General features: G+C 43.1%; 1 protein-coding gene across 1 annotated transcript; it reads left to right on the top strand.

The window, feature by feature from the left end:
* Positions 1-3,634: 3,634 nt before the first annotated feature.
* On the top strand, positions 3,635-8,888 carry LOC308285501 (alpha-1,3-mannosyl-glycoprotein 4-beta-N-acetylglucosaminyltransferase C-like; the record flags this gene model as incomplete). The annotated part of the gene is made up of 3 exons (XM_080726270.1): positions 3,635-3,763; positions 7,055-7,202; positions 7,726-8,888. 3 exons carry the CDS (start codon positions 3,635-3,637, stop codon positions 8,886-8,888), a joined length of 1,440 nt encoding a protein of 479 aa, XP_080582396.1.
* Between the last annotated feature and the right edge of the window lie 4,351 nt (positions 8,889-13,239).

Genomic DNA, 13,239 nt, shown 5'->3' with positions numbered 1-13,239 from the left:
AGAAAGATGCAGGTTGGTATGACGCTGCAACAGGTGACGGTCCCTATAGGCAGAAGTAATGTTTTTATAATATGCAATGTACTCAAAAGGTTTACAAAACACTTTGCCAGCAAAGTGAACCTGTGTCTCAAACCACTAGTCGTGATCTGAGACACCTGCTCAGCACTCCTGAACAACAAAAAATCAGGGAACATCTCCGAAAGTGGAGCCTTTCACGCCATGATTAACTGTATACCATTTGTTGCAATAAATTGTTAATTCGCTACTTTGACGCAAGTGTTCGTGACTGAACCAAGGTTTTCGATTAATCTATCATCGTTAAAATGGAGTTTGAAGCTATACAGTTAGGGGGCGTGGCTGCTAAAATATAACATTTCTAAAAAGCTGTTGATGGGGGGGCTTAGTGCTCACAAAAGCCCAAATAGACATTAAAATTACCCCAAACATGTTTGAAAGTGAAAGATCTCTTTAAATTATACACAGCAGAAGAAGAAGATCAATAACTAGCATGATCAATAACACAAAATAGTAAAAGGCACAAAGCGTTATAATTTACTTTACCGTTCGAAATAATGTTGGCTTTAAGTCCAGCAATTTCTGTGTTAGTTTACCCTTCAAAGCTGACGTCAGCACCAGGAAGTTGCTAAGAAATTTGCTGAGTGCGCTTGCGTGGGTGGGCCGTGAATAGGGTCTATCTTCTTCTTCTAGTGTTCCGGCAGACTAGATGCCTTGCAGCACATTGCTGCCTCCCACTGGTCGGGAGTTAACCTCATTTTGTGTCCATCACTTCTAGATCTGCAGGCCTGTAGCAGCAATGAACTCAAGGACTGCTTTCACTGCCCTAGGCTGGTTCTCAGTAGGACTCAGGAGACTCCTTACTGTTAAACTGCATGTGGGTTCTGTTACCACTGCTTCATACATCCTTTTTCTTTCTTCAGTGTATTGACTGCACTCCATGAGGACATGTTTCACTGTTTGGTCTTTTTTACAGGTGCCACAGAGTCTTAGCTGCTCAATAGTTCATCTTCTGTGCCCCCCTTCAGAGAAGTGACTGCTGGCCTAGCGGTCCAGACGCATACCACATATTGGGCTCTATTTTGATTACCACCAGCTCTTATGCCTTAACTTAAGACCTGGAGGCGTAAACTGCTGTTTGGCTGTTTTGAGTGGCCAAACAGCATTTGCCACGATCACGACGACCTTTGCTGCGAGTCACTCCCCATCTCTCTCTCTTCCTGATTCCTGTCTACCTACTGTACTCACAGATAGTACTGTATGTACTATCAATAAAGGCAGAAAAGCCCCCCAAAATATAGAAGTGTCAAACTCATATTATACTTCAATTCATCACTTTATTTGAAGGGCAACAGACTGAAATTTGGCGTAGCTAATTCTTAATCAATGATGTTTATGACACAATATTTGTGCTCTGTGCTGTGCTGGGTTGGCTTTGTTTCAGTGTTTCATTTAGTTAGAACTAAACGGAGAAGAAATCATAATCATGCTTAATACTCTTAAGTCATCATTCATGATGATGTACTTAACCGATAACACTTTAATGAATGTGTTGTTTAAAGAATGAATTAAGCACTGTGTACTCAATGCAAATTCCTGATTATTCATGGGGTATTAATGAATGGAGTAATTAAGCTTTCATGCATGAATTCATACATGAACTAATTCGTCGTGAAAATGAGTGCAAATCTTTGAATATATTTATTTTTTAAGCGAACATTTGTAAATCAAATCTTGCTTCTGGGGGGTTCCTGCAAATATTTTGAGATGGGGGTCCGTGGCCAAATACATATAATTTTGGGGGTCCTTCACATGAAAAGCTTTGAGCACCACTGACATAGAAACATAGGTTTTTCAAAAAACCTCAGAAGGATTTGAAATATTCAAAGACTTGCACACATTTTCACAATCTTTCAAAAATAGCAGATCTACAAGCTTGCAGTGCGGCTGAGAGCTTGTAGATCTGCTATTTTTCAATACTTAAAGCACACAATAATGCGTAATAAATAATGCGTTCCCAGTCTAAATGGGTTAAACCCCCCTCCCCTATGAAGAACATTCATGGGGGGCCCGCAGTGAATCCTTGTACCCAGGGCCCAGAATTAAGTGTGACACCCCTGATATAATAATATAATTCTAAACAGACCCAATTGTTGATGTGTTATTCACAGTTCTACCTTTAATTTCCATATAAATTCGGTGACCAACGTGGGATTTTGTAACGTCTATATTTGCTCCTGGAGAAAGCAAACAAAAAGCTCATGAATTCTCAGCAATCTTTTCTCTTGTCAAGGAAATGATGTTCATAAATTGTATCTAGGCCTTTGTTGGAAGATCTTTGTTCATTTCCGCAAGTGTAATATTTGCTTTGTCAGACCACTATTTCAAATCAGATTGTGTGTGTGTGTGTGTGTGTGTGTGTGTGTGTGTGTGTGTGTGTGTGTGTGTGTGTGTGTGTGTGTGTGTGTGTGTGTGCGTGCGTGCGTGCGTGCGTCCATAATATGTATAAAGTCAAAAGGATGCTGTGCAAAGATCTACACAAAGATTGATATTTATGAAAAAGGAAATGATTGAGAAGGTGTGTACAGTATATCTCCATAAACTGTGGTGTACTCAGATTACAATTTGTGGTTTGGTGACTCATACAGTAGCTGAGGACAAGAGATTGTGCTGTAATAAATGTTAATGTATTTTTGGCTGTTCTTACACTAGAGTCTGAGTCCAATAACATTTCATAGCAACATGTGTGCTTTCTATATTATGACGTTAGGCTATTTGCCCATTATAAAGTTGGTTTCGGCACAATGCTACAAATAAACACATTTTGCTTAACACATTTCAACCTGCAGGTGGACATCGCTGTCTCCATGGACGTAGCTTACTGTCTGTTTGGTATTATTGAGCGGTACTAACAGATCCTACGTCTGGCTTTCTTTGTATGTCTGTCTGTCTGTCTGTCTGTCTGTCTGTCTGTCTGGAGATCCCTGCTCTGAGTATCTGAAATCCCCGTGATGTCACCTGTGATGTCACAGTGATGTGTCAGGGGAGCGTGATTATGGATCCCACTGGGAAAGATGGATAACCACGCCCCGGACTCATTTTTGAAGCTTGTGATTGGCTGAACCGGACGTAGGGAGCGCTCCGTTGTAGTCACTTGGACCGCGCGAGGTGCACCAAAACCCAATTATCATTGCGTTTATCGCGCGCTTGCCCAGGCTTTACGGCCTGGGCATGAATATAACGATTGCATTCACCACGGCTTCGTAACTCGTGCGGCGCTCCGCCGGCCGTGCGGCCCTGGCCCGCTCTTCGCGGGCACTCGAGCCTGCGGCGCTCGGCGCGAAGAGCAGGACCAAGGTCCGCTGGCCTTCGCGCCGCTTGCAATGTCGTGGACAATAACTGAAAACGAGCGCTCTATGCAGTTTCCATCCATCTTTCCCAGTGGGATCCATAATCAGGCGTCAGGGGAACCACAGTGTCAGGCATGACAGAGATACGTGACCGTTCAGATACTAAACTGTGACCTACGGTCGCAAAAACAGTAAGAACTATTTGTATAATTTTTGACCTATAAGTCTGTGCTCTATGTATGCTTTTCCCCACAGTGAGCGATGGCACCATGAGGTTGATGTGGAGGTCTGGGGATAAGATGAGGTGTTTACGAAAACGTTCGATGTTCCCCTTCCTCGGGTTCCTCATCACCTTTCTCCTCTTTCTTAACCTGTACATGGACAATGGGTATGTGCTGGTAAGTTTCGAGAACTATACAAATTCCCTGGGAATAATTCTTCCTTGTATATCAAAATGTTAGCTTCTTTTTTTTAGCAGGTTTTCTCACCTCTGGCATTCACAATGGCAATGGAGATCATCATCCGAGCTTCAAAATGGGTTGTAGGCGGACAGCGGGTTGACTCTGGTCAGCGCCTCCCTCCGCTCAGAGCTTACATGGACGACATTACAACGTTGACCACCACCGTCCCATGCACCAGGAGGCTGCTCGGAAAACTGGAAGAGAACATCAGTTGGGCCCGCATGAAGATCAAACCATCCAAGTCACGAAGCATCTCAATTGTGAAGGGAGCGCTCTCCGACCTGAAATTCTTCATCGGCGATGACCCAATCCCAACAGTGTCTGAGCAGCCTGTAAAAAGCCTCGGCAGGTGGTATGATTCAAGCCTGAAGGACAAAGACCAGGTGCAACAACTGCGCAAAGACATCAGCAGTGGCCTGCAGTCCATCGACAACACACAACTACCTGGAAAGTTAAAAGCCTGGTGCCTTCAGTTTGGTCTCCTACCCCGGATGTTGTGGCCCCTTGCAGTTTATGAGGTCCCAATCTCAACGGTGGAGAAGTTGGAAAGAGGAGTCACAGGCTACATCAAGAAATGGCTCGGAGTTCCACGATGCCTTACCACCATAGCCCTCTATGGAGATGGCATCCTCAAGCTCCCCCTCACCAGTCTCACAGAGGAGTTCAAGTGTGCAAAAACAAGACTCCAGATGACACTGAATGAATCCAGAGATTTAGTAGTGAGCAACAACGCACCAACCTTGGCAACCGGGCGAAAATGGACACCAGCCAAAGCAGTGGAGGAAGCAACAGCAGCCCTCAAACATGCCGACATTGTAGGCTATGTTCAGCAGGGACGAGGAGGTTTTGGGTTAACAGCTACTCGCCCTGCTTGGAGTAAGGCAGCAGCACCAGAACGGAGAAAGATGGTGGTGGAGGAAGTACGCCACCAGGAGGAGGCTGGAAGATGGGCCAAGGCAGTCTCTCTTGCAAAACAGGGCCAGTGGACACGATGGGACAGTGTGGAGAGGAGGAAGATCAGCTGGAAGGATATGTGGGCCATGGAAGCGAGGCAGTTGAGCTTTCTCATGAGAGCTACATATGACGTTCTTCCAACACCAGTCAACCTTCACCAGTGGTATGGTGAAGACCCGGGGTGTGCCCTTTGTTCAACGCCAGCCACCCTAAGGCACATTCTATCAGGGTGCAAAACCAGTCTCGCCCAGGGACATTACACATGGCGTCACAACCAAGTCCTAAAGATCCTTGCCTCCACCCTGGAGGACAAACGAGCTGCCACCAACTCCCTACCGCCACCAGCATCCAACCACCAACAGGCAACCACCTTTGTCCGTGAGGGGGCAACGGTAACCAGGAGCGGCTTGACACCATCGGAGCGAGGCCAACTACGTCTGGCTCGCGACTGGAAGATACTGGCTGATATTGGCCGACAACTTGTGTTTCCTCCAGAGATCGCTACAACCACCCTGAGACCTGACTTGGTGCTCTGGTCCCCTTCTCTAAAAAAGGTGTACATCATCGAGCTCACAGTACCCTGGGAGGACTCAGTGGATGAGGCTTACGAGCGGAAACACCTACGCTATGCAGAACTCGCTGCTGAAGCACAACAGCGCGGCTGGAACGCTGAAGTCCGCCCAGTGGAGGTGGGATGCAGAGGGTTTGTGGCAAGATCTACAACCAGGCTCTTTGCAGACCTGGGAATTAGAGGCCAAAGCCAGCGGTCAGCCATCAAAGCTGCATCGGAGGCAGCCGAAAGAAGCAGCCAGTGGCTTTTTATGAGGAGGAAGGACCCCTGCTGGGCCCCAAAGTAACCAAGCTAGATAGCGTTCGTATAGCTATATATGGTTTGTTCTTTGTTCTGGATTGATATCTCTATGCAGTTGATGTATTGATGTTGATTAAGTCTCATGAGGAGCTGGCATAACGCGATTCTCATGCATGCTTAATCACTTTGATTGTTGTATTGCTTATTGCTTATTGTATTGCTTGTTATTGTATATTGCTTGTTGTGGGTCACTTTGGATTGGGAGCTTCCAGTTTGGGCATCGAGCTTCTGCTAAATGCTTAAACTGGAGCCAGGAGGTATGCGGTCAGCCTATAGGCTTGACTCAGGGAAAAGGACGCCCCTGCCTTGCACAGTCCCATGAGGAGAAGTCTGCCATCCATAAGATGAACGATTCTCTCATGACTAATTGGAAATGACGCATGTTCGGGGACTGATCAACCTGAGCTGGCCGCCTCCGGAGAGGGTGTATAGTGTATAATGGCCGAAACACCCTAAGACCTGGAGGAACACTACTGATGATGCGTCCTAGATTAAAACACACACACACACACACACACACTCTCACACGCATGTGCCTGCACAAAGGAAATTAACATCTTATCCTGTGTTTTGTAAAACTTACTGGTTCTTCCCACTGGGACATAATTGTAATAATTATTATTGTGCAAGAATTATCACAACAAAATACAAAACAAGTCACCATCTTGGAGGCAGGTGGGATACATAAAATAAATGTGCATCGGATTTAAATGAAAATGTCTTCTTGCTCTCCTTTTTTATCGCTTGCTTGTTTTTGAAGCGGTGAAAGCCGCTTCCAAGGAGTGGCTTTGTGTGTCCCGTTCATGTCCATATATGGTCATTTCAGTCCAGAATGAACAGGTTTTATCTGTCCGTAAATGTGTGTCCCATGTGTGTCCCCTCATGTCCATATATGGTAATTTCAGTGCAGAATGAACAGATTTTATCTGTCCGTAAATGTGTGTCCCATGTGTCCCCTCATGTCCATATATGGTCATTTCAGTCCAGAATGAACAGGTTTTATCTGTCCCGTACGTCCAGAATATGTGTGTAGTGTCCGTCCCGGTCTGATGATTGGATGATTAAAAATGTCCAATGAGACCATACTTTGAGCATTGGTCAAGCTTCACATGACAATTCGGCCCATTCATTCATTCAGAATTCAGAATTCTTAAGCTCTAGAACACATAGGATGAGAGTTCACTGCTTCACTTCGAACCGAGGTTTGATTTTTAATGATTTGAATGAGTCTATGTCTAACTACCTTCCTGGTCCAGGTCACATAATGCATGTACAATCCCCAGAGTATCCATTTGTAATGGGTCACTTTTGGTAACATTTGTACCCCCTGAATCAACACTGAGGATTTTATTGTGTGGAATTATACTGTAGGTGTGTTACATGTTATCATTTTTGTTTTTTAGGAGGCAAACAAAAGACAACTGGAGGACACGCTCATACACTCTACCAACTCTGAAAGATACATCCACACTTTCAAAGACCTCTCCAACTTCTCTGGGACCATAAATGTGACCTATCGTTACCTTGCTGGAATCCCCTTGCCACGTAAAAGTATGTATTTCCCAATACCGTATTAGAATTGTATTCATTGGATGTAATCTGTATGGTATCTTAAAAAATATAGGATGATGAAATGTAGTGACAGGGACTATTACACATGGGGGAATTGGAATCAAGATGCAAAAGAAGTTGATTTAAAAAATAAAGATTTGTCCAGAATTCGTGAACATTTTAGGTACAGTACATACTGTAGTTGATGCTTCAGAATAATTCTCATTGGATATAACTGTGAAATAAATATTGAGTAATGATAAATGTCAATATTTTATTATTATTTTTTTTTTAAGAAACCTTTTTTTCCTTTACGGATATATTGTTTTTCTAGATAGATTTTCATTTGCATTTGTTATATTGCTGTTGATGTACTGACATTTAACCTTGTTTATTATTGTGACGTTTCATCTGCTTATTGTAAATTGCTTTGGATTAAAAGTGTCTGCTAAATGCCTAAACTGTAAACTGTAAACTAGGCAATAATAGACAATTTCACAGTTAAGCTATTCTGTTTTTACAGAGTATCTCACAATCGGCCTGTCGTCGGTCAAAAGGAAACGTGGGAACTACCTCCTGGAGACCATCAAATCCATCTTCGACCAGTCCAGTTACGAGGAGCTGAAAGAGATTGTGGTCGTGGTCCACCTGGCAGACTTTGACATGGTCTGGTGTGAGAACCTGGTGCAGGAGATCACCAGGAAGTTTGCCCACCACGTCATAGCCGGACGTCTGCTGGTGATCCACGCTCCGGAAGAGTACTACCCATCTCTGGACGGGCTGAAAAGGAACTACGACGACCCCGAGGATAGGGTCCGTTTCCGTTCCAAGCAGAACGTGGACTATGCTTTCCTCCTCAACTTCTGCACGAACCTCTCTCACTTCTATGTGATGTTGGAGGACGACGTGCGCTGCACCGGGAACTTTCTGATGGCACTGAAGAAGGTCGTCGCTTCCCGAGAAGGTTCTTACTGCAGGGTGACGCTGGAGTTCTCCAAGCTTGGCTACATAGGGAAGCTGTACCACGCCAGAGACCTGACACGTCTGGCCCACTTCCTGCTCATGTTCTACCAGGAGATGCCGTGCGACTGGCTCCTCATTCACTTCAGGGGTCTGCTGGCCCAGAAGGACGTGATCCGCTTTAAGCCCTCGCTGTTCCAACACATGGGTTACTACTCCTCTTATAAAGGTGCAGAGAACAAGCTGAAGGACGACGACTTTGAGGAGGACTCCATAGACATTCCTGACAACCCTCCTGCTACCTTTTACACCAATATCAATGTGTTTGAAAGCTATGAAGCAATGAAAGCCTATAGCAGTGTCGTCGATGAATACTTCTGGGGGAAGCCCCCGTGCACAGGAGACTTCTTTGTCGTAGTCTTTAACAAATCAGCCAAAATCAGTAAGATTAAAATCACTACAGGTACAGACGACAGGCAAAATGATATTCTTCATCACGGCGCTCTGGAAGTAGGGCAGAAGTCAGTGGAAACCAAGCAAGGAAGGCAGTGTACTTCCTACATCACATTAGGGGAGTTTCATGGTGGCGACATAGAAGTTCATGATGTGGACCACAAGATTAGTTTTGACATTGAATGTGTGCGAATTGTTGTTAGCGCCAGTCAGGAAGAATGGCTTATTGTAAGAACTATCAGTCTGTGGACTACCCAGCCCAAAAATCATTAAAATGTAATAAGACACATTGTTTTAAAATGTTCGCTGTTTATATGTATTTTTTACTGTGAAAGCTTTCAAGTTCATTTGGACAACCTCTGGAGGTATATATATTTACGTATTATGTGGAATCTGAAACAGTCCATATTTTCTTGGATTGTTCAGAGATTTTCTGTGATTTGTGATTTTCCCTATGGATTACAAGGACTTGTGATTAGTATGAAGCCTTTTTTTTTACCTCTATATCCCTTTTCCTAAGCAAACAAAAATGTGTATAAAAAATGTGTTTTTACAGATGGTGTTAGTGTCAATTATTTCATTTATTCTAAGGGCCCCTTGAACCTAACCCTGTAGCCAAGTCAAGTGATGTGATATGTTTAGCTTTTAGTAGTGAAAACATCATGTGGAGAACAGAATTCACTAATGCCTTTCAATCATCTCGGGAACTGACAAGAAGAAAGAGAAAATAAAATCAAGAGAATGAGAGCTGATTTTTAGCACCTTCCTCTTGCTTGAAGCTGCCTCTAATCAAGCTTTATATTTTTGACTATACTCTGCCCTCTTCTGGTGATCTCAAAAACTGCATTTATCCAATGTTATCCATACCCACCGTGCAAGCCGTTCGGCCAGTCAATAAATCCATAATAGCCAGATCGCCAGCCAATGGCGTTTCCCCCTCGCCATCAATCCCCAAAATTCCGACTCCTCCCTCAAACAGTCTGCCTGTGAGAATTCCCCCCCGCCGACAACCCCTCCCCCCGGACCAATGGGGGAGCAGGGGGGGGGGGGGAGTTTTTGGACGTCCCCCGACCAATCCTTTGTTGCGGGGTTCCCTATTGATGGAACGGAGGTGGAGCGTTTCCTTGTTGTTTCCCTGTCTTTGTAGCTACTCTGTTCTTCTTCACGCATTGGACTCCGTGCGAGTTTTGTACCGTGTGCTTGCTTTAGGAGACATATAATGTTTATTTTAGGTCGGATACTAAAGCGTGATTATTACATTCAACCTGGTGACACGTGATACTGCTTTGAGCTGTGGCTGCCTGCGAGCTGGGCTGCTCTGGGCTTATCTCAACGCGAATTTATATATTGCTGTCGCTGTCCTCATCACTAAAGACCCCGTTTTGGATCTTTTGCAATGAGTATAAAGGGATAGCCTACTGATTGTTGACACGTACTGTAACAACATTGCCATTGCTTACTGCTATTGCTTACTGCTTAGCCTGCTACAGTATATTATGATGCATTTTATACAGCACCAGTGTCGATTGATTGGTTGTATAGCTTACTTTATTTGCATAGGAAAAGGTACACGTTACAGTGATACATGGTCAACTAAAAGGATAAACACCACAAGAAAGCTTACATGGGCTTGTTTTTACAACTACCCATACAACATTAAATGGCAGACAAAAAACAGTAGCCTGCTATGCAAACAATATCATCATAAGACAGTCCGAAAACAAAATAAAATAAATACATTGTATTTACAGTAAAAGGAGAGGGGGAGTATGTCAGAGATACTGTATGTAATAGCGATCTAATGGTGGTGGTGAAGTCTTTAGGGACATATCAAATAACACAGTCAAAAAGCTTAAATTCACCTTCATGGCATTGGCATTTTTAGTGGACATAAGCATTTATAAAATACTAAATGAATAGCTATGCATATGAGTTGCATTCAGGTGTTAATTGACTGATTTAAACAATAGCCTTGATGTTTATGCCTTATGTAAAACTATGGGTAAGTACTATGGGTAGCACTAATGAGCTGCCTATTACCAAGCCAACCCTAACCCATTGTTATTCAGAAAGGAAAAAAAATAGTCAACAAGCACACATCAAACACCTAACAGGCAGAAGCTACTTTGTTAATCTAGCTGACTTTGAGTCAAACAAACACAACATCTGCTCTGGTATTCCACAGGGCTCAATTCTTGGTCCTTTATTATTCTCCCTCTATATACTGCCGCTGGGAGAACTTATTTCCGCTCACGGTGTGAATTTCCATTTCTATGCTGATGACACCCAGCTGTACCTTTCGGTAGCTCCGGACGACCCCTGTGCTCTAGACCCATTGCTGACGTGTGTGTCTAGCATAAAATGCTGGATGAGTGAGAACTTTCTCAAGCTAAATGAGGACAAGACAGATGTTCTCGTCATTGGTTCTACTGCGCAGAGAGAATCAATAATAAGTAGACTTGGTAACCTGTCTAAAGAAAGTAACACTTCTGTAAAGAACCTGGGAGTGATCATTGACGCTGAATTGAATTTTAATACACACATTAATCATGTCACCAAGATTGCCTTCTTTCACCTTAGAAATATTGCGCGAATTAGAGCATATCTAACATTGGACGATGCAAAAACGCTGATCCACGCTTTTGTTTTCTCTCGGCTTGATTACTGCAACGGACTTCTCTCTGGTCTGCCAAAGAAAACAATTGACAGTTTACAACTTGTTCAAAATGCGGCAGCCAGAGTTTTAACTAAAGCTAAGATGGCGCTGGGGAGCACTAGAACAGAAGATATGCTCATTTTTTTCGGCAGAAGAAGAATTGAACCGGATGCCATGCATGAGTTTGTTTTGGTTTTCAGCGCGGTGCAGCTTGTACACTTACGCTACAGTACTCATCATAGAGTTATAATAAGAAGCTACTCATCTCATCTCATAGCTATCGCCGCCCGGTTTGGACAACGGCGATATTAATACGATTAATTTATAAAGAAGATAAACGGAGAATGGCCGTGTTGTGCGAGTCGTCGGTGTCGCCCCTACAATGCTGCCGTGCAACCAGTAGTAGTCTGACTAACAGGTAATATATTAAGATAACACTCAGCTAAGGTGAATTCACATGTCAGCAGCCACGATGGTGAGAATGAAATGGTTGTTATGGTGTTGTCGCTCCTCTCCGCGACGTGGTTAGGGTTTTAATCAAGTGAATCAATAATATTATACTATTAAACTGCGGTCGCCCCCGCGACAGCTTGTTGAGTATGAAGCCTGTGTTATACTTTGTCATACGACGGTGTTGCACGTGAGCGAAGTCGGGAAATGTCAAAACTTGTGACCAGGTACAATGAACTGTAGCATACACTGACCATGATTAGGCTTTAGAGTAAAGATCCAAACGAATGAAAATAAAATACTGGGCTCCCTGTTCCACTATCTCTAAATGAGTATGAATGAAGGAATTAGGGGGACTATGTGTATTGTCAAAAACATTAAAGGTGAACAAGTTATTTATCACCTGTGAATATATGAAGACATTAATGGTTTGTTAACAATGAGTAGCCTGTATCCTCTATGAATGAATATACAGACTAGACGGTATTTGATCTATACACAATGTAGGCCTATTTTAATGAATGCAATAGAAACCTGCATGAGTTGAATACTTTCAACTTCATGCAAATCATGCACAGAAAGGTGGTTTTATTTAGGATGCTCAATTAACAATGTTTAACAAAGACACAGGTAAATATTTAAAGGTAAATAGCCTACCTGACAATGTAAAGATATTTTGCTATTTGAATAACATGATTATGTTGATGTATGTTCATTCATTAAGTCACTGGTGATACTGTTTTGCTAGTCTATTGTTAACTAACTCTGAGCAAGTGCAGTTAATATATTTTATTAAGGATTTGTCAACAATATTGCCAAAGCAACATTACTGTATTGCCTGGTAATACTAGCCTACTTTTTCTCCAGACCAAATGGCATTTTTATTTAAAAGGTTGATCTTGCCTCCTCCTATTAGTGTAAGTCAAGACATGCAATGTGCTACATTTCTGGTGTGAAATTTTGTTAACATAACTGTAAAGGTCCCACCCAAAAAGGCGCGTGGAACCCCCCAAAATATACACTGTTTTGTGCGGGAAAACCACAAAATTTGCACCGCGGGCGCTGCGCGGGCGCTGCGGGCGGACTTCGTGCCCGCGCATGAGTACTCAAAAAAATTTGCCAGGGTTGGCAGGTCTGATTTCATGTCATGAAAGGTCCATATTTTCTTGGATTGTTCAGAGATTTTCTGTGAATTGTGATTTTTCCCTATGGATTAAAATGACTTGTGATTAGTATGAAGCCTTTTTTTTACCTCTATATCCCTTTTCCTAAGCAAACAAAAATGTGTATAAAAATGTGTTTTTACAGATGGTGTTAGTGTCAATTATTTAATTTATTCTAAGGGCCCCTTGAACCTAACCCTGTAGCCAAGTCAAGTGATGTGATATGTTTAGCTTTTAGTAGTCAAAACATCATGTGGAGAACAGAATTCACTAATGCCTTTCAATCATCTCGGGAACTGACAAGAAAAAAGAGAAAATCAAATCAAGAGAATGAGAGCTGCTTCATAATATAATG

Source organism: Nannobrachium achirus, assembly GCF_963921795.1.
Source record: "Nannobrachium achirus genome assembly, chromosome: 5".
In the NCBI taxonomy this organism is placed as follows: Eukaryota; Metazoa; Chordata; class Actinopteri; order Myctophiformes; family Myctophidae; genus Nannobrachium; species Nannobrachium achirus.
This window is presented reverse-complemented; position numbering and strand designations above follow the sequence as displayed.